The sequence below is a fragment of the Anolis carolinensis genome, chromosome 4 (assembly GCF_035594765.1).
Source record: "Anolis carolinensis isolate JA03-04 chromosome 4, rAnoCar3.1.pri, whole genome shotgun sequence".
Taxonomy (NCBI): domain Eukaryota; kingdom Metazoa; phylum Chordata; class Lepidosauria; order Squamata; family Dactyloidae; genus Anolis; species Anolis carolinensis.
The window spans coordinates 243,470,956-243,490,796 of NC_085844.1; the positions used below are offsets into that span (position 1 = coordinate 243,470,956).

The window sequence follows — 19,841 nt, forward strand, 5'->3', positions numbered from 1 at the left end:
TGCTATAACTTTAAAACTCGCTGGTATACCTCAATATTACAAACCAATCTGAGTATACTGTTTTGACTGGGTCCAGAAGTCTTTGATTACATAACGTTACATCGAATGCTCTGCTATCAAGGTGAAGTGCGATGTAACTATTTTTGTCTGTTGAGCAGGTGCACGTATCGGTGAACCATTCCAAGGTCAAGCTCTATATTGACTGCAGGAAAACAGCTGAGAAGCCTCTTGGAACTGCAGAAACCATCTCGACAGCTGGCTTTGTCATGCTGGGGAAGCTAACAAGAACGCGAGGGCCACGGAGTGGGTCAGCAGCAGTAAGTCTTCTCTGTATACACTTTCATGAAAAAGCTCTGTCTTTGTTCTAAAATAGATTGTACACTTTACAGCAGCGGTTGGCCTTTTGTGGCCGTTGAAATGTTGCTGAGTGCATGGCATCCCTTGTCATCACTTATGCTGGCTAGGTCAGATGGAAGCTAGAGTCCTTCAGCATCTGAAGGCCACAAGTGGTCCATCTCTGCTTTATTAGAGCAAAAGGTAATGGTGCAAATAAAAGTAAGATGCCACATGGAATGGTGGAGCCTCTTTATCATGTTCTCTTCCAAAACAAAGAAGTTGCTTTGTTGCCTGAGGATTTCAGGAGTGGTAGTCTGATTTTATTTCCCTGCAAGTTCTGCTCCTTCTTTATTATCACAGCCAGTTCTTGCCTAGACACCCTTCAGGACCTTCCATGGGGATGGGGAGGTTATGTCACATATGAAACATGTGAGGTGGTAGAGTATTTCCAAATGTGTTGCTTTCATTCTGTGGCATTGGTGTTAGTTCTCCAAAGTATACTACCAGACATTGCAGTTTGAGCCACATTACTTAGGCCCCATCTCTGCTGACCATTTAATGCGGTTTGGCATAAACTTCAAATTGTGGTGGCCAGACAAAAACTGCATTGTATGAATCCCTAGAGGAAGATGTTATTTCTCAGTAAAAAGTTTCCCCACACCCTCCATCACTGTGGATGTCAATTTCAAAAGTTAACATCCCCCCCTCCCGCTAGAAATCTTCTTAACTATTTTTCTGTCTTCCTGTGCATTGCATCCATTCACTCTAGTCCGATTTTACTGCATATATGCCTTCCTGCATAGCTACTAGCCAAAAATCATGGAGCAAGAGCTGTATAAGTCTTGTTCTATTGCTAGGTCATATCATTTTCTGGTTTTTCCATTCATGTTTATTCTGCTGACTTCTGCATTAGCTTCTAATTCTTTCAACACACACAAACAAACTCATTCTCTTTTTAATGGTGTTCACCATGGAATACAGATTTTGTAAACATCTTTCCATAACAGATATCTTTAATTCTATCTTTTTTTTTTTTTTGTAAAAAAGATGCTTGTTTTGGAATGCAAATCCCAGTCGCATCTTGTTCATGATTAGTAGGTATTAAAGCTGGAGGACCTTTGCAGTCCAAAATGCTTTTAGTGGATGTTTTTGAGCCAAGAACAGAATTACATAATTCACAGAAGTACAAATACTGAAGCCTAACTTCTGTTCTAATCTGTGTTTTGATCCAAAAAGGATGAGTCATCTTGGTTTACTAAAAATATAGACTTGATAAATTTATGAAGAATCTCTAGCATGTGAACTGTATAGGTTTGTATAGGGAAAACTGACTGCATACAGTTGTATGTATTCAAACAGCCATGATAATACAGTAGAGTCTCACTTATCCAACACTCACTTATCCAACGTTCTGGATTATCCAACACATTTTTGTAGTCAATGTTTTCAATACATCATGATATTTTGGTGCTAAATTCGTAAATACAGTAATTACTACATAGCATTACTGCGTATTGAACTACTTTTTCTGTCAAATTTGTTGTATAACATGATGTTTTGGTGCTTAATTTGTAAAATCATAACCTAATTTAATGTTTAATAGGCTTTTCCTTAATCTCTCCTTATTATCCAACATATTCACTTATCCAACGTTCTGCCGGCCCGTTTACGTTGGATAAGTGAGACTCTACTGTATTTGGGTTAAAAAATTCAAAAAATCAAACCTTAATTATGTCATGTACCATGTACAATGCTAATGTGTAAGCAATAAGCCTTCTACCATTTCATAAACATTCAGGCCCTCTCCAGCACTTGTTTCAGTGGTTCACCATTTTATAAAAGGGGCACAATTTTTTCTACTCCATTGTATATAATTGGACTTGAACATCTGTGGATTTTTATATCCACGGGGATGGTCTCCAAACAAAACCCCAGCAGTTAGCAAGGCCCCACTGTACGTATATGACTTATATGCCCTGAGTATATAGGACACAAGCCCTATGGCTGCACAGAGCACAGTTGGAGAACCGCTGCTTTAAAGTATACTTAAGCATATTTAACTAAGTAACTTGTCTTAGCCCACAAAACATAGCAAACACATAATTTAGCCATGCTTTGATTGCCAGCAGAATGGATATCCAATGCCTGCTAATATAGTTTGGATAAAGCATTATAATAGTGGCTATTAGGGTTGTGCACAGATCTGTTTTCAAAAACAGTCTTCGGCAAGTTTGGCTGAGTCGAATGCTCAGAACAACATGGGCTCCGCCATTCTTTTCTGGCTGCCACAGAACAGTGGTGGCCAAAAAAAGGCTGCTTTTGATTTCTTTAGGCTACACGTGAAGTGTAGGGAGACAGCCGCTAGAAGGGAAAGTTTTCCCAAGAAGGGTGTTTTCTTGAAACCTTACCTTAAACCCAGGTCTCCTTGAAAGACAGAAGGGAAAGGATCTCAGAAAGGGTGGTTTCTTAAACCCTTGCCTTAAACCCAGCTCTCCTTGAAAGACAGAAGGGGAAGGATCCCAGGAAGGGTGGTTTCTTAAGCCCTTGCCTTAAACCCAGGTTTCTTTGGGTTTAAGGCAAGGTTTAAGCCCTTGCCTTAAACCCAAGGGTGGTTTCTTAAGCCCTTGCCTTAAACCCAAGTCTCCTTGAAAGACAGAAGAGAAAGGATCCAAGGAAGGTGCTTTCCTATGCCCTTGCCTTAAACCCAGGTTTCCTTGAAAGAGAGAAGGGAAAGGATCCCAGGAAGGATAGGTTCTTAAGCCCTTGCCTTAAACCCAGGTTTCCTTGAAAGAGAAAAGGGAAAGGGTCCCAGGAAGGATAGTTTCTTAAGCCCTTGCCTTAAACTCAGGTTTCCTTGAAAGAGAAAAGGGAAAGGATCCCAGGAAGGGTAGTTTCTTAGGCCCTTGCCTTAAACTCAGGTCTCCTTAATAGGATCCCAGGAAGGGTGTTTTCTTAAGTCCGATGCTGGGAAGGGGAGCCTCATAAGTTCCCTAGTTGCTAAGTTGAAAATGACATTTTTTCAATTGCCGATTTTGAGAGGTTTGCGAAAATTGATCCAGGAACCCTGGCTGAATGATGTTTCTGCCTGGTTTGAAGGTGAGATATCTTGGTTAAGTATACTAACTAATGGTTAATCTACACCAGGCATCCACAAACTTTGACCCTCCAGCAGTTTGTGCCTCCAACTCCTAGAAGAACTAGCCAGCTTGTTGAATGGTCAGGAATCACAGGTTACAGTAATCTACTTTGTAGAATTAGTGCAATTCAGAATGCTTCAACTGCCATGATTCAGTGCTATAAGATCATGGGACCTGTAGGTTGAGCCTTTCTGCCAAAGAGTGTTGGCACCTCACCAAACTACAACTCCCAGGATTTGATAGTATTGAGCCACAGTAGGAAAAGTGGAGTCAAACTGCATTAATTCTACAACGTACATGCACTTTAAGTATCAATTCACAATATTCTTCAAAATATGCAAGTATCCTATACTATATACAGCACCCTTACCACACAAGTAATATATTCCAATAATAAAATCAGGGAAGCATGATGATGATGGTGATGATGATGATGATATAATTAATTTATTACCCCCCTCTCTTTGCAGCTAGAGGCAGGGTACAGCATTGTTGAAACTGCGAAATAGAATCAAGCACTATTAAAATACGTATAACAAATAAATACAGGTAAAATGTAGCTTAAAATTTACTGATAAAAAGGCAGTTAAAATCCACAAGTTAAAATACAATCTTTCATAGTCATTCTTTTAAAGAATAGTGGGAAATAGCACCTTGCTTCCTGTCTTTGGAAACAGCAGTCTGAATTAAAGTTAGCACTCTTTGGATACGAGGTGATCACTGACAATAATAGGATCCTCATTAACCAGGTTTTGTTATATTTAACTCTTGAAATTGCTTCTCTAACAAAGGATGGACACAGGAACTCTGAGCAGGGCTTCATCTCTGTTTGTCTGTATCTATCAGCTGTAGGATGAAATTGAAATAGGCTAAGTTTCCATCGCTTCGAGCAAGCTTTTTCATTACCAGCTTCTTCTTTTTTTTCTTTTCCCCAAAAAATTGCTATGTAATTCAGATTGACAGCTGCTTTGTTAGATCTTGGAAGAATAGTCACAGTTTTCCTTCCTTTTCTTGAATCTGTTATATATAACAGATTATATATAACAGATATATATATGAGTATCTTGGGAGGTGCGGGGGAAGACATATTTAATGAGTTTAAATAATTGAAAAAATAACTAATGGACACCCTAGGCTTCCATTGCCACCCATTGCTCTTTGTTTCTCAGTAGCAATGTCTCTAGATAGATAGGCAGAATGCCTCATTACTGTGCTATCATTTTGCCTTATTTCTCCGGATGTATCTTTTCAGATGTCAGTTTGATCTGTGGAGCTTGTTTCAAGTCCATTTGCTGCTCAATATTTGCTTCCCCTAAATCAATCTGTTCATTTATATCAAAATGCATGGGCATCCCCATACAGATACACAGGAAATGTGATTGAATAGAAAGGGGGAGAAAAGTGGTGCAGGGACTAATCTAGCAACACCGTGGAGACCAACTGATTTATTTTAACCAGAGCTTTCAACGTCACCAGCCCATCTCCTTGGACCCACTTATGAAGGGATTTAAAAGGATCTTTAAACCCATTTACATAGTTGCGGAAGTAGGTTAGAGTGTAATAATATACAGAAAGATGCATAAACAGTGACCCTGGCCATAAATCCTGAAAGAGTGGTATGAAGATGATACAGATCGTTCATGTGGCTTCTCTGATAATATTAATGTATGCAAGTAATAAATCTGGTTATCAAAATGAGTTTTCTTGGAATCAAAACCTCATCAGATTGGACAGAGATATTTTATTACAGTGAGGTTTTTCCTATATAGGGATAGACAAACTGTGCTTGGCTCTATTCACAAGTTGCTTCTGGTGTGAGAGAATTGGCTGTCTGCAAGGATGTTGCCCAGAGGACTCCCGGATGTTTTACCATCCTGTGGGAGGCTTCTCTCATCTCCCCACATGGGAAGCTGGAGCTGACAGACAGGAGATCACCTTGCTCCCTGGATTCGAACCACCAACCTTTTGTTCAGCAGTCCTGCCAGCACAAGGGTTTTAACCCATTGCGCAACTGGGGACTCCATCAAAGGTTGTTAGAAAGTGGTGAGTGGTGAGTGATTATTTTTGAGATTCCAATCTGTATCAATAGGAGTATACTGTTTAGGTTCTGGAAAGTCATAGGATGTGATGACCCATGGGCCTTGTAGTCCTGCTCAGGACATTGTAATTCCTGATGAAGATGAAAACTTGGGTTTTTTACCTTCCCAGTCTGAACTGGATTCTTCTCAGCCAGATCTTTCCCAGGCAGATCTGGGAACCTTGCACCTGCAAGAAAGTTGTCTCCCAGAAGTATGTCAAACAAGCCCAGAGCCTACGTCTCCCGTGTTCTTGCGCCGGGAGTTTTGTAAACAACAGAGAAGTTTAGAATCAGCTTCGCGCAGGAGTGCGAGGATTGCAGCTAAGAATGTGGCCAATTAAGACTGCTTCTCGTGAGAATCTTTGGGGAGTCTCACATCTGGTCTCAGAGTTTAGCTTTCGGTTCTGATTCCCAGAGAACTGCTTCGGCGGGAAAGTTAGACTCTATTTAGGTGTTTTACCCGCGTAGTAACTTCGCGGAGTCAATTCGTCAGCCTACGGAGCGAGTTGTGTCTGGACAGCGCGCTCCGATTCAAGCCTCGCTCCTGCTCAAGCCTTGCCTTGCTATCCAGCCTTCGCCTTGCTTCCCAGCCTTTGTTTATCTACGGACTTTGCCTTGTTCCCCAGGATCAATCCTTGCCTTGTTCCACGGATTTTATCAAGTTATTCCACGGACCTTGTTCTTGTTCTTAGTTACCTTGTTCCACGTTCAAGCCTTGTTTCAAGTATCAAGTTAATTCCTAGCCTCGCTCAAGTTTCATGGACTAAAGGACCTTGTCATCTCCCCTCACTTTGCTTGGCAAAGTGAGTGTTTCGGTTATTGGATTACAACTTTGGACCTTAATATTTCTTATTGGACATTGCTTTTTTGGACTAATTCTGACCTTTCCTGAAAGGTCTAATTCTGGACTATTTTCTACACTTGGTTTTTATTAACTTTATATATTCCTTCAATAAAGATATTAGATAGATTCTGGCCTCTGTGTATGGTTATTGGTGCTCTGCAGCCAGGGTCTTGACAGTTTGACTCCGCCACCCTAAGCACCAATTAACCTCGGCCAGAATGTCTACCGGAGTCGTACCTGGGCCGAGCGGCCAGCCGATTACCTACACCATCGACAAGGATGAGGTGGACCGAATCCGTGATAAGCTCAACGCACAGGATGGAGAAATAAGGGGTTTGAAGGAACGCGGAATTCGTCTTCCGGCCATGGCGTTGCCAACCAAGTTTACTGGAGAAGCTTCTAAGGTTCATGTCTTCCGTCGCCAATGTCAAGCTTATCTAGAGGCCCGTGCTGCCGAGTTTCCCCAAGAAGACATCAAAGTGGCATGGGTTTACAGTCTTCTAGACGGGCCAGCGGCCAGCTGGGCGACGGCACTGTACGACCAAGCCTCTCCACACCTAAGATCAGCGCAACGCTTCTTGGACCACCTCAAGGAGACTTGGGGAATCGAGGACAATTTGGAGGCAGCCGGTCACAAACTCCGTCGCCTTTTCCAAGGAGACAGACCTATGTCTCAGTATATAGCCGAGTTCCGAGTGCTGGCCCACAACACCGGCTGGAACGATGTAGCCCTCAGGGGACAATTCCGGGAGGGTCTCAACATTGAAATGCTGGAAGAAATCTCCAAGGTGGATCCTCCCCAGACCCTCGAGGCACTCATTGATCAATGTTTACGGGCTGAAGTCATGATTGCCAACAGGAAACAGTGGGTTCGAGGCCAGGGCGGTAGAGCCGGGGCAAAACCCCCCGCTCCCGCCAGCGTTCAGCCACGTCCGGTCTGGAGACCCCCACCGCCAACCCCATACCCCAGAGGAGGCGAGGAGGTGCCGATGCAGTTGGGCAACGTGCGTCCCAGACTAGATGCCGCCGAGAAGGCCCGTCGTCAACGCTTAAACCTCTGCTGGTACTGCGGGAACGGGGGCCACTTCGCCAGAGAGTGCCCAGCCAAAGGGAAGCCTGCCGCCCGTCTTGCGGCGGCGTCCTCCACGGAGACGAAGACGTCTGAGCCGACTGGCACACAGCCGGCGGGGGAAGCCAACGACCGGGTGTAGAGAGGCTCGCCAACCCGGTCAAAAAATCCATCCAAGAGCCGCCAACCGGGGTCCTGTTCCTTCTCGTGGTCACATTATGGTCAGCAAAAAGGGGTCCCGTCATGATCCACGCCATGATAGACTCTGGAGCTACCAACAATTTCATCGATAGAGAGTATGCCGACTCTCTGGGATTACAATATCATGATTTCAAGAATGCCCGTGTGGTGCAAGCCATAGACGGCCGCCCCCTCAAGACGGGCCCCGTAAGTCAGTGGTCGGAACCCACCAGGATGTGGATAAGGGAACATATGGAAGAGATTTCCTTCTTTGTTACCGAGGTCCCCCATTTCCCTGTGATTTTGGGAATTCCATGGCTGACTCTCCACGACCCTAACATCTCCTGGTCCAACAGAGAACTGCAGTTTGCTTCACCGTACTGCCAAAACCATTGCCTCGTAGCCAAGGTATGCCACGCCACAGACACCGAGCCCATCATCACCTTGCCAAAGAAGTACTCCGAGTATTGGGATGTATTCAATGAGAAAGAAGCCGAAAAATTACCCCCACATAGACCTTATGACTGTGCCATTGACTTGGTGGAGGGGGCCCCGATCCCGCGAGGGCATCTCTACTCCCTGACTGAACCAGAGCAAGAAGCTCTCAGGGAATTCCTAGAGACAAACCTTCGCAAGGGATTCATCAGACCCTCTCAATCCCCAGCCGCCTCCCCAGTGATGTTTGTGAAGAAGAAGTCAGGGGAACTACGCTTGGTGGTGGACTACAGAGCATTGAACAATATCACCAAGCGGAACAGCTATCCCCTGCCCTTAATCTCGGATCTACTGGATCGGCTTCGAGGAGCCAAGGTTTACACCAAGCTGGATCTTCGGGGGGCTTACAACTTAGTTCGCATCAGGGAAGGGGACGAGTGGAAGACCGCCTTCCAGACCAAATTCGGATTATTCGAGTCCCGAGTTATGAATTTCGGTTTATGCGGAGCCCCCGCAACGTTCCAGCATTTTGTCAATGACATTTTTCAGGACTATCTAGACAGGTTCTTGATAATCTACCTGGACGATTTTTTGGTGTTTTCTAGATCACAATCAGAACATGAGAACCACGTCAAAATGGTGTTACAACGATTGCGGGATCATGGACTTTATGCCAAGCTGGAAAAATGCGCCTTTGATCTACAAGAGGTAGATTTCCTTGGTTACCGCATCTCGCCTCTAGGGCTTTCCATGGATCCAGCCAAGGTTTCAGCAGTATTGGAATGGCGGGCGCCAACTAACAAGAAAGAGGTGCAGCGTTTCTTGGGGTTCGCGAACTATTACCGCAAGTTCATTCCAGATTTTGCCCGCTGGTCCGACCCCATCACTAGCTGCATCCGTGGAAAGCAGCCTTTCCGCTGGACTGATCAAGCAGAGAAAGGGTTCCAGCAACTAAAGAAACTATTCACCTCCCAGCCAATTCTACAGCACCCAAATCCTGGAACCCCTTTTGTGGTGCAAGCGGACGCCTCTGATGTGGCAATTGGGGCTGTACTCTTACAACCGGAGGGAGAACACCTCCATCCCTGTGCCTTTTATTCTCGTCAACTAACCACACCAGAGAGGAATTACACCATTTGGGAAAAAGAACTACTGGCCATAAAGGCAGCCTTTGAAACTTGGAGACATTGGCTAGAAGGGGCCAAATTTCCCATTGAAGTCCACACTGATCATCGTAATCTAGAACATCTAAGAACTGCCCGCAAACTAAATCAGAGGCAGCAACGTTGGGCTTTATTCTTTGAACGTTTCAACTTCCAGATCCATTATGTGACCCCAGCCCAAACCAAGCAAGCAGACGCCCTGTCACGTAAACCGGAATACGCTGCAGGACGCAAGGAGACCTTTGAATCCCAACTGCTACAACCCGAGAACTTTGCCACGCTCACGGTGGGGAACACCAAATCCATTCCCATTGGTTCAACTTCCCCTACTCCAGGACCCATCTGTGCTCAAGAAATCAGGGCTAGTCAGCAAGCAGATGCCTGGGCGCAGGACCAACTTCGCCAAGGTCTGCACTTTCCCTTTTCGCTTAAAGATGGGCTGCTCTGCTATAGAAATCATGTTTATATCCCACCCGGACCGGGCAGGGAAAAAGCGCTTCGTCTGTGTCATGACTGCAAACCAGCAGGACACTTCGGACTATTTAAAACTATGCATTTGATCCTAAGGGATTTTTGGTGGCCCAAGATCCGCAAGGATGTGGAAAAATATGTCAACACCTGCCCAGTATGCCAGCGCTCCAAGATACGAAGGGAGAAGCCCTCAGGGCTTTTACACCCCCTTCCTACCCCATCTCGCCCATGGGAAATAATTTCCGCGGATTTCATCACTGACCTACCACCTTCCTGTGGATTCACCACGATCTTGGTGGTGGTGGACCTTTTCACCAAGTTAGCCCATTTCATTCCCTGTGAAGGCCTCCCCACGGCCAAAGAAACTGCGGATCTATTTCTTCAACATGTTTTCAGACTACATGGATTGCCCAAGAGTTTAGTCACAGACCGTGGATCTCAATTCACCTCTCGTTTTTGGAAGGCACTACAAAAACTATTGGGCATAGACTCTCGCTTATCTTCAGCTCATCATCCCCAAACAGATGGACAAACGGAGCGCACCAATGCCACTTTGGAGCAGTATCTTCGCTGTTATGTAAACTACCAACAGGACAATTGGGCTTCTCTGTTACCACTGTCTGAGTTTGCCTACAACAATGGAGTTCAAGCTTCTACAAAAGAAACGCCGTTCTTTGCAAACTACGGCTTCCATCCACGTTTCTTCCCCCCTATCATTGAAACTTCAGAAGTTCCCGCAGCAGAGGATTGGCTGCAGGAACTCACAGCGGTGCAACAACTTTTGCTCCAGCAACTGGACCAAGCCAAGGAGGACTATAAACGCCACGCTGACAAACATCGCCAGCCGGGCCCCGAAATCAAGGTAGGAGATCGGGTTTTCCTGTCCACTCGCTTTCTGCCCTCCCACCGCCCTTGCCGGAAGTTAGATGCCCGTTTCATTGGCCCCTATCCAGTGGTGGCGCAATTAAACCCCGTGACTTTCAAACTCCAACTTCCGCGTTCAATGCGCATTCACCCAGTGTTTCACCGTTCCCTGCTCCTTCCGGCGGATGGTGTGCGACCTGATACAGACCAACCAGCCCCCCCTCCTGTTTTGATGAATGGGGAGGAGGAGTTCGAGGTTGAGGACATTTTGGATTCTCGCTTTCACCGCCGCCGCCTACAATATCTCATTGACTGGGTGGGTTTTGGCCCTGAGGAACGCTCTTGGGAAGACGCCTCCACAGTCCATGCTCCTGATCTAACCCGTCGCTTTCATCAGACCTATCCCACCAAACCGCGACCTCGCGCCTCGGGGAGAGGGCCCCAGTTTGGGAGGGGCCTTGAGGAGGGGGATAGTGTGATGACCCATGGGCCTTGTAGTCCTGCTCAGGACATTGTAATTCCTGATGAAGATGAAAACTTGGGTTTTTTACCTTCCCAGTCTGAACTGGATTCTTCTCAGCCAGATCTTTCCCAGGCAGATCTGGGAACCTTGCACCTGCAAGAAAGTTGTCTCCCAGAAGTATGTCAAACAAGCCCAGAGCCTACGTCTCCCGTGTTCTTGCGCCGGGAGTTTTGTAAACAACAGAGAAGTTTAGAATCAGCTTCGCGCAGGAGTGCGAGGATTGCAGCTAAGAATGTGGCCAATTAAGACTGCTTCTCGTGAGAATCTTTGGGGAGTCTCACATCTGGTCTCAGAGTTTAGCTTTCGGTTCTGATTCCCAGAGAACTGCTTCGGCGGGAAAGTTAGACTCTATTTAGGTGTTTTACCCGCGTAGTAACTTCGCGGAGTCAATTCGTCAGCCTACGGAGCGAGTTGTGTCTGGACAGCGCGCTCCGATTCAAGCCTCGCTCCTGCTCAAGCCTTGCCTTGCTATCCAGCCTTCGCCTTGCTTCCCAGCCTTTGTTTATCTACGGACTTTGCCTTGTTCCCCAGGATCAATCCTTGCCTTGTTCCACGGATTTTATCAAGTTATTCCACGGACCTTGTTCTTGTTCTTAGTTACCTTGTTCCACGTTCAAGCCTTGTTTCAAGTATCAAGTTAATTCCTAGCCTCGCTCAAGTTTCATGGACTAAAGGACCTTGTCATCTCCCCTCACTTTGCTTGGCAAAGTGAGTGTTTCGGTTATTGGATTACAACTTTGGACCTTAATATTTCTTATTGGACATTGCTTTTTTGGACTAATTCTGACCTTTCCTGAAAGGTCTAATTCTGGACTATTTTCTACACTTGGTTTTTATTAACTTTATATATTCCTTCAATAAAGATATTAGATAGATTCTGGCCTCTGTGTATGGTTATTGGTGCTCTGCAGCCAGGGTCTTGACATAGGACTTCATCACATGCAATAAAATCAGAATTTCTTCACATTTAAGAAATGGCTACCTATTGAGTCCATCTCATGATGCAAGCTCAAACTGTGGGTTCCAGGTATTTCCCCATTTCTAAAGTGTTTTCCCCTATGCTTCCTAATTTGATGGGCAATTGACTTGCTTTTAATTCCCCACTTAGATACAATATAATTAAAACAGTTAGAACAATACAATAAAACATCACAACATACATCAACAGGCATAATGGCAAAAATGGGGCAATTAGAGTTACAAGAGAGGTCATGTGCAAAATGCAAGACTGAAGAATTAGGGATGGGAGTAAAGTGCTGGAGATCAGGGCAGTAAACGGTAGGGACTGGGCAGTAGTGATTTCAACCAATCTATTGTTCAAAAGCACATTGGAACATCAGTGTCTTCAGATCTTTGTGAAATATGGACAGGGTGGGGGCTAATCTGAGCTCCCTGGGGAGAGAGTTTCAGAGCTGGGGGGCCACCACCGAGAAGGCCCTCTCCCTTGTCCCCATCAACCACATTTGTGATAGAAACGGAAGCGAGAGAAGGGCTCCCCGGAAGAGCTAAGAGCTTGCACCAGTTTGTAGGGGGAAGATACGGTTGCTTAGATAAGCAGGACCCGAACCATTAAGGGCTTTGTAGGTCATAACCTGCACTATGAATTGGGACCAGAACATTATTGGCAGCCAGTGGAGCTGCTTCAGGAGAATTGTTGTGCACTCTCTGTATCTGGTTCCTGTTATTAACCTGGTCACTGACCTTTGCACAAGTTGCAGTTTCCATGCTAACTTCAAAGGCAGCCCCACGTAGAGCGCATTGCAGCAATCCAGTCTAGATGTAACCAAGATGTAACCAAGGCATGGACTACCGTGGCCAAGTCAGACTTCTCGAGGTATGGTCGCAGCTGGCGCACAAGTTTTAATTGTGTAAAGGCCCTCCCAGCCTCCGCCAACACCTGAGCATCAAGCGTCAGTGCTGAGTCCAGACTGCAGACCTGTGTCCTCAGGGAAAGTGCAACCCCATTGACCACAGGCAATAAATCTGAACACCAAAAGTGAGTTTCATTGGAATCAAATTCTCATCTGATTGGATAGAGATATTTAAGTACAGTGAAGTGCTTCTTTCATACACAATCAAGACTTGTTGGCAAGTGGAGAATTTCTCTCAGTGCAGCCACATTCACAGGTGCATTGGTGAGCGCCTTCTCAGTGCCATGGAATAGCCTTCAGTGGGGGTTCTGTAATCCCTTTCGTTTCTCTCTTTTTGCTGGCAAGTGAAGCGGGTTTTACTCAGGCAGTCACTTGAATTTTAATTTAATTTTAATGTAGGATTGCTTTTTGCCTGTCCCAAAAACATTTTGTTGAAAACCTTTTGATTGAAAGTGCAAGAAATCATTCAAAATATGCAAGAATTTTAATAATTTCACCCAGCAAAATGAAAATTTGCATGCAATGAAAAGAAGCTAAAATTAATAATGCTTCCTTCCCACATGGAAATATTTGAATTATTGGATCATTTATTTTGTTTTGTTTTTTTTAAAAAAATATTGCTTTTTTGAGTGAAATTAATTTAAAATGTTTGTTTTATGGATGAAACTAATTATAAAGCGGGCACAGGGCCTATAAGAATTTCGAGCTGACTATTGCAGGCCAGCTGGCTGTTTACATAGGAGGGTCTTCTGTCTTTGTGAACAGTGAGCTCATCAGGCATTTTGGCCCTGGGATGTTTTAATAATTCAGTCTTTTCCCTTATGACCTTCTCTGTCTTTTAATGGTTTGAAAATAAAACAAGTGAACAAACTCCAGAGTTCTGGGTTGGGGGAAACAAAGACACTAATTATGTTTGCTGTCACAGTGTAAACATATAAGAGTTTTACAGCAGATAGAACAAATCTTGGCAGATCCACATCCGTGGATTGGGGAAGACGAGATGATATTCTCTAAGGTGTCATACGGAGACACAGGAGGGAGTTGTAGAAGTTTTTGCTTCTGCTTCCATAATTGGAAAAATATTGTTTCAGGAAGGTGGAGGTTTAGTATCTGGAACTATTCCCTTCTCATTGCATCTATCATCCATATCAGCAGTTCTTCTAAAACTTTTTTAAAGTTTTTTTTTTTAGATGATGGTCATGGATTCATGGACTCCCACAGTTAAGAACTCTTGATCATCATTCTTTCAAATAGCATAGGAATGGTGCTGAGGTTCCACTTTTACTACTGTGTTTGCATCCTATGGAATCCTGGGATCTGGATAGGCATTATTTTATTCCTTTAATTGATTGATTTATGCCCAGACCCATATCAAAGATGTCAGGGGTGGTTTGCTAACAGCAGTAAAACAAGTTGTACAACTTAAAACAATAAAATAATTGAATAAAAGATAAACATACTAAATTGCAGGAATAAATTGAAACTAGATTTAAAATATTTTAAAAACTATGTACACCTTTGTTAGGGATTCCTCTTCTTCAGAAGAGGAAGGGGAGCAGGAAAGTGTTCATGAATCTGAGGGTGAGTTGGAATCGGAGGAGGAAACTTTGCAAGTACCCTCATTCCAGGAGAGGCGAAAAGAAAACAGAGCAGAGAAGTCGTTCAGCTAGATTAGGTGCCAGAAATGTAGACAAGTAATTAGGAACTGTCCTAGCAGCTGTGACCCCTCAGAACTATAAAGCAGAAGCAGATGCAGCCAGTTCTTGCTGGTAACAAACTGGCTCTAATGCCTTCACTTCACTCTCCCTGTGCCTGCTTCGAGTCTGCATCTGGATTTATTGCTGTTTCTTTGTCTGAAGTTCTTGAAAGACAAAACTGGACAACCATATCTGAATTGAATTGATGAGATCCAAAGGCTTTGGTGAACTGCCATGTTTTAACTTGGCACTTAAATGACATGATTGTCAGGCCTTCAAGGAGAGGGCAGTCCACAGTTGGGGTGCCATGGCTGGAAAGGCTCTCTCCTACACCCAAACAGAAGATGATCAGTATTTCCATCTGGGGAGCAGCAGCAAATGCTGTTAAATTACAGCTTTCTTTATTTTCCCCAGGCAACTTGGTAAATTTATTGTCAGCCCTTTTCATAACTGCCATCTCATGTTCTCTTTCATCCATAGTTTCAGCTGCAGTCATTGCAGATCGTATGCAGCAGCTTATGGGCTGAAGAGGATCGGTGTTGTGATGTCCCAGCACTGGTAAGAATGGAGAACCATCTCCTTTTCATCATGGGGGTTTTGTGGTGTAGTATAGGGTCTAAATACCCTAAAGGCAACAGATCCCCTCTGATCTTGTAGCTAACCAGAGTCAGCGCTGATTAGTACTTGGATAAGGAATGATGGGTCCACCAAAGAAACAGTGGCCCTCACTTAAGTACTAACCACTAGGCTTGTGCACATATTTATTTTGGACATTTGCTTTGGCTTATTCAGACACCCATAACAACAAGGGCTCTGCCACCATGATTTTTTTCAACTGAAATGGACCACATGGCTGCCATTCACAGCTACCTTTTGTTCTATTTGGGATCACACAGCGCAGAGAGGCTGCCGCATGCTCAAACATGGTTTCCCAGTGAGCCCTGCCTGTTGGCCCAATCAAAATAGAAGAAAGCCATGACATGTTTTACATAAGCTGTGTCTATTTAATGGGGTGAGTGCCTCCATTGCTCAATCGTGTCCTGGCTCTAGAGAGAGGTGCTTTGATTGCTGCAGCCAGTCAGATTGCCTTGATGCTCGCATGCTCGCAGCTTTAGCTTTTGGCTTGGTTCCTTGAATCTAAAATTATGTTTTGAATTTCCTAGATTTTCCTAGATTATTTTCTTGATTTTTTTATTTAGAGATTGGGAGTTGGAAAGTAAGGGTAGGTGGGTGCATGGCATTTGGGGACTTGTGAGTGGGTGTGCTTTCCTTTTAGGGTGGCTCTAAGCTTTAAGTTACCCAAAGCCTTTAGCTTCTTTTCTTTCTCCTCCCACCTCTCTTTCAGAAAGTACTGTTACAATATTATTCTTATTAATAATTATAAGAATTCCAGCAAACAGCAAAGCCTCATTCTCAGAAAAACCTACCTACCTAAACCTAACACCAATACCTAATAATTTATTTCCTTTGCAGTCTCATCACAAGTTCTCTCTGTTGTTTTATTATATTTCTCTCTGTTCTCTCTGCCTTCTTAATTTCATTTAATAATAATAATAATTTGGCTGTTGCCTATAATTTTTTATTTCATGTCAAAAGCATTGCATAAATAAGTACAAAACTGATAAAAATGAAGGAAACACAAGTGATTAAAACAGGCCAAAAATGGGCAACAGCAACCCCATATAACAATAAAACTATTGGGCTTCTGTGGGAGCTGTCCCAAGCCAACAGAACCCATCATCTCTCTCTAACCACAACCTCCATCTGGACACAAAAGGTTATTGTTATTATTATTTGTACTATTCATAAGAATTGTACCAGTAACACCACCCACCCAAGTTCTATCAGCCTTCCTCTATCAATCCTATCTGTTGTAATCTTTTTGCCTTCTTAATTTCATTTAATAATAATTTGGCTGTTGCCTAATAATAATGAAACTATTGGGCTTCAGTGGAAGCTTTGCCAAGCCAACAGAATGCATCATCTCTCTCTCTAACTGCAACCTCTATCAGGACATAAAAGGTTACTGTTATTATTATTTGTATTCATAAGAGTTGTACCTTCAGGAGTAACTTTTAATTTAAAAAATGACAAAAAAAACCTGCCTGTTCATGCAAGCAATCAGACAGCCAACCACATTCAGCAACCCCAGTCCTCATCTTCTCCAGTTGCCAGCCTCCTGCCCGGCTAACCTGGTCATCCTTCTCCCCTTGTCTCTGAGCCCCTCCATTGCCCTTTTTGGGGGCTGCCACCACCTTGTGTTTCTCAATCAATGAAGCTGATGACCAGCTCTGAACTGCTAAGACTTAAAATAATATAATATCCTCCAGAAACATTGGTTTTTTCCCCCCAGACATGTCTAGATTTCCCATAATAAATTTTGAAAATGTCTTTTTCCCCAGTTGATCATACAGAAGTGTTTTTCTAATAAGGGGACATGCTGCTTATTTAATTGTGGATGGTGGGCCACTGGCCTCTTCCAATATGTTGTGAGAACAAGAAATGCGAATGCTTTGGAAGAAGTTGCTGGTTTTTTTTATTAGTAAAGAAAGTGTTATAGTGGGCTGTGTGTGGAAGTGCATCTTTGACTTTTGGCAGGAAGGAATGGTGCCCTACTACTGCTCCTGGAGAAGTTACCATTTTGCATTTTTTAAAAATATTTCTAGAAAGAAAATAAATTCCTAAAAATCAGGGATGACCCAAAAATTATGAAATGTGGTGGGCTAACAGTGGTAGATATGTCCTCCAAGTTTGGCCATTTTCATCCCGATAGCCCTAAAAATGATGAAGCCCATGAAGCCCATTCTTTGCTGCCAATGGGCCAGGTCTTGCCGCATTTTTGAACTGCAGACCAAAAACAGCGTTAGAATCATAAAATCATAGAGTTGGAAGAGACCTCATGGCCCATCCAGTCCAACCCCCTGGCAAGAAGCAGGCTTTATCAGTGGGTCCCCTGAAATTTGGATAGCAGTAATGGATTGCAGTTCAGCCTAAATGCACAAGCCTACTAACCACCAGGCCTAGCTTTACAAAGCTTCCAAGATCAGACAGAATATGGTACTTTCTGGATATTTGAGATGGTAGTAGTGATAACAATCAATAATGAACAATAAAGAAGAGAAACTATCTTAAAACTGCTAGTGAACACTGGCCATTATTTGTGATCATGGAATATTCATTGACAGTTTGGTTGTGGACAGTGGAACCAAGTGAATGGTGAAATAGAATGAATGTTGTTCATCACACTGTAGTATTTTACTTTACTTGGTGTTTGTGTATTTAGATTCCTCCCTTTTATTTCCCAATTTCAGAGAAATGAAGAGGTCTGCCCCAGCCTGCTTCCTTCTTGCAGCTGCACTTCATCTATCCCAGGGCTTCCAGGGCCACCCGGTCTTCCAGTAAGCGAAATTTCCAATTACAGTTTCCTGAAAAGCGATCATACTTTAATTGTGTTGGGCAATGAGGAAATAGGGCTGTCCTACTTAGAAGAGAAAACAATTTATGTGAACACTTAGAAGGTTAACTATAATGCCATAGGAAAATGGAGTTTTGTTAAAGAAACTCCCTCTCAACCAGGGAGAGTTTTTGGAACTTGCAAAGTTTCTTTGAGGCTCTTGGGAACTGCAAGGAAAATCAACTTAAGCACTTATACAAAAGACTCACCCCATGTCCTCAACAAACTAGAACTTCCTACTGATATCAGTTGCAGCCTGAAAGGCAAGGAGAAATTCAACATTTGCAGCTATCTGTCAATAGTACCTGCTTGCTTACATATTTTCCCGTAATGCTCAAATATTGGCTGATATATATTTGATGGACTCCTGCTGCTTATATAGTGTTGCTGGATGGTCTTTCATAACTGCTATAAATAATAAAGTGTATTTTTGTTTCAGTGCCAGGTTGCTCAGTTTAAATGCCAAAATCCAGCTGTCTTCAATGTACTACAGATTCTAATCTTTGCCCTGTAAATGGACAGGAGCCTATGAACCCTAATGGCCTCTTGTACACTGCCAAAAAGAGGGCACAAGAGGACACATGTTTACATAATTTTTCATGCGCTAAAACAGAGAGAGAATGTTTAAAATATATTCTAAATAGATATGCAGTGTCTACATCTAAAACAGGGGTCCTCAAACTTTTTAAGCAGCGGGCCAGTCCACAACCCTTCAGCCTGTGGAGGGGCTGAATTATCATTTCAAAAAAAACCCGAACAAATTCCTGTGCACACTGCACATGTCTTATTTGTAGTGCAAAACAACAACAATGAAAGAACAATGCAATATTTAAAAATGTAATCAACATAAACATAACAGGATTTCAATGGGAAGTGTGGGCCTGCTTCTGGCCAATGAGATAGTCAAGTTAATTAAGATTGTTGTTGTTGTTGTTGTTGTTTGCCTTCAAGTCATTTCAGACTTTGGGTGAGCCTAAATCTAAAATTTATTTATTTATTTATTATTTATTTACTGCATTTATTTATTACATTTGTATCACACCCTTCTCACCCCAAAGGGGACTCAGAGTGGCTTACAAATTATATGTACATACAGTATATTATATTATTAGCATAGCACAATATTAGTATTATATATTACTATATTGAACTATACCACTATATTGTAATATTATTAGTAATATTATATGTAATATAGAATATATAATTAATATTATTATATGGTATTATTAGTGTTATATTGTATTACATTATAATATTATTATCAATATTATATGTATATACAATATATTATATTATAAAACTGAGGGCAGGGGTAAATGACTTCGGAGGGCCGCATCCGGCCCCCGGGCCTTAGTTTGGGGACCCCTGATCTAAAACAAGATGGCTTGTTCTATGCAGTGACTAGCTATGGGGATGGGGACACCTTCCAAAGGAGAACTCAGCCCTCTAAATGGAATTTTCCTTCAGAACCAAAGTGCATATTATTTGGTTTTGTTAATTTGTTTGTTTGTTTTCCACAGAAAACAGCATTGTCTAGAAATTAAATAACATTTTCTAGATTGAAACTATAATATATATTTTAAAATCCTGTTATTGCACAGAAAACTCTCTTTTCTGCCTCCCCAAAAATCACATGTGAATTTTGTACAAAATAAGCCCCCGACTGCAAAGATATTAATCATTCCAATTTTCTTTTGGTCAAGATTTTTCAACACTT

The 19,841-nt window shown here is 43.0% G+C and overlaps 1 protein-coding gene across 1 annotated transcript in view; it reads left to right on the plus strand.

Moving 5' to 3' along the window:
* The window catches only part of col20a1 (collagen type XX alpha 1 chain), a 175,330-nt gene that overhangs the window by 121,940 nt on the left and 33,549 nt on the right, over positions 1–19,841 (plus strand). Inside the window, exons 26-28 of the mRNA XM_062979041.1 lie at positions 159–317; positions 15,148–15,225; positions 17,979–18,065. Coding sequence (XP_062835111.1) covers positions 159–317; positions 15,148–15,225; positions 17,979–18,065 — 324 coding nt within the window. The remainder of the gene's footprint in view (positions 1–158; positions 318–15,147; positions 15,226–17,978; positions 18,066–19,841) is intronic.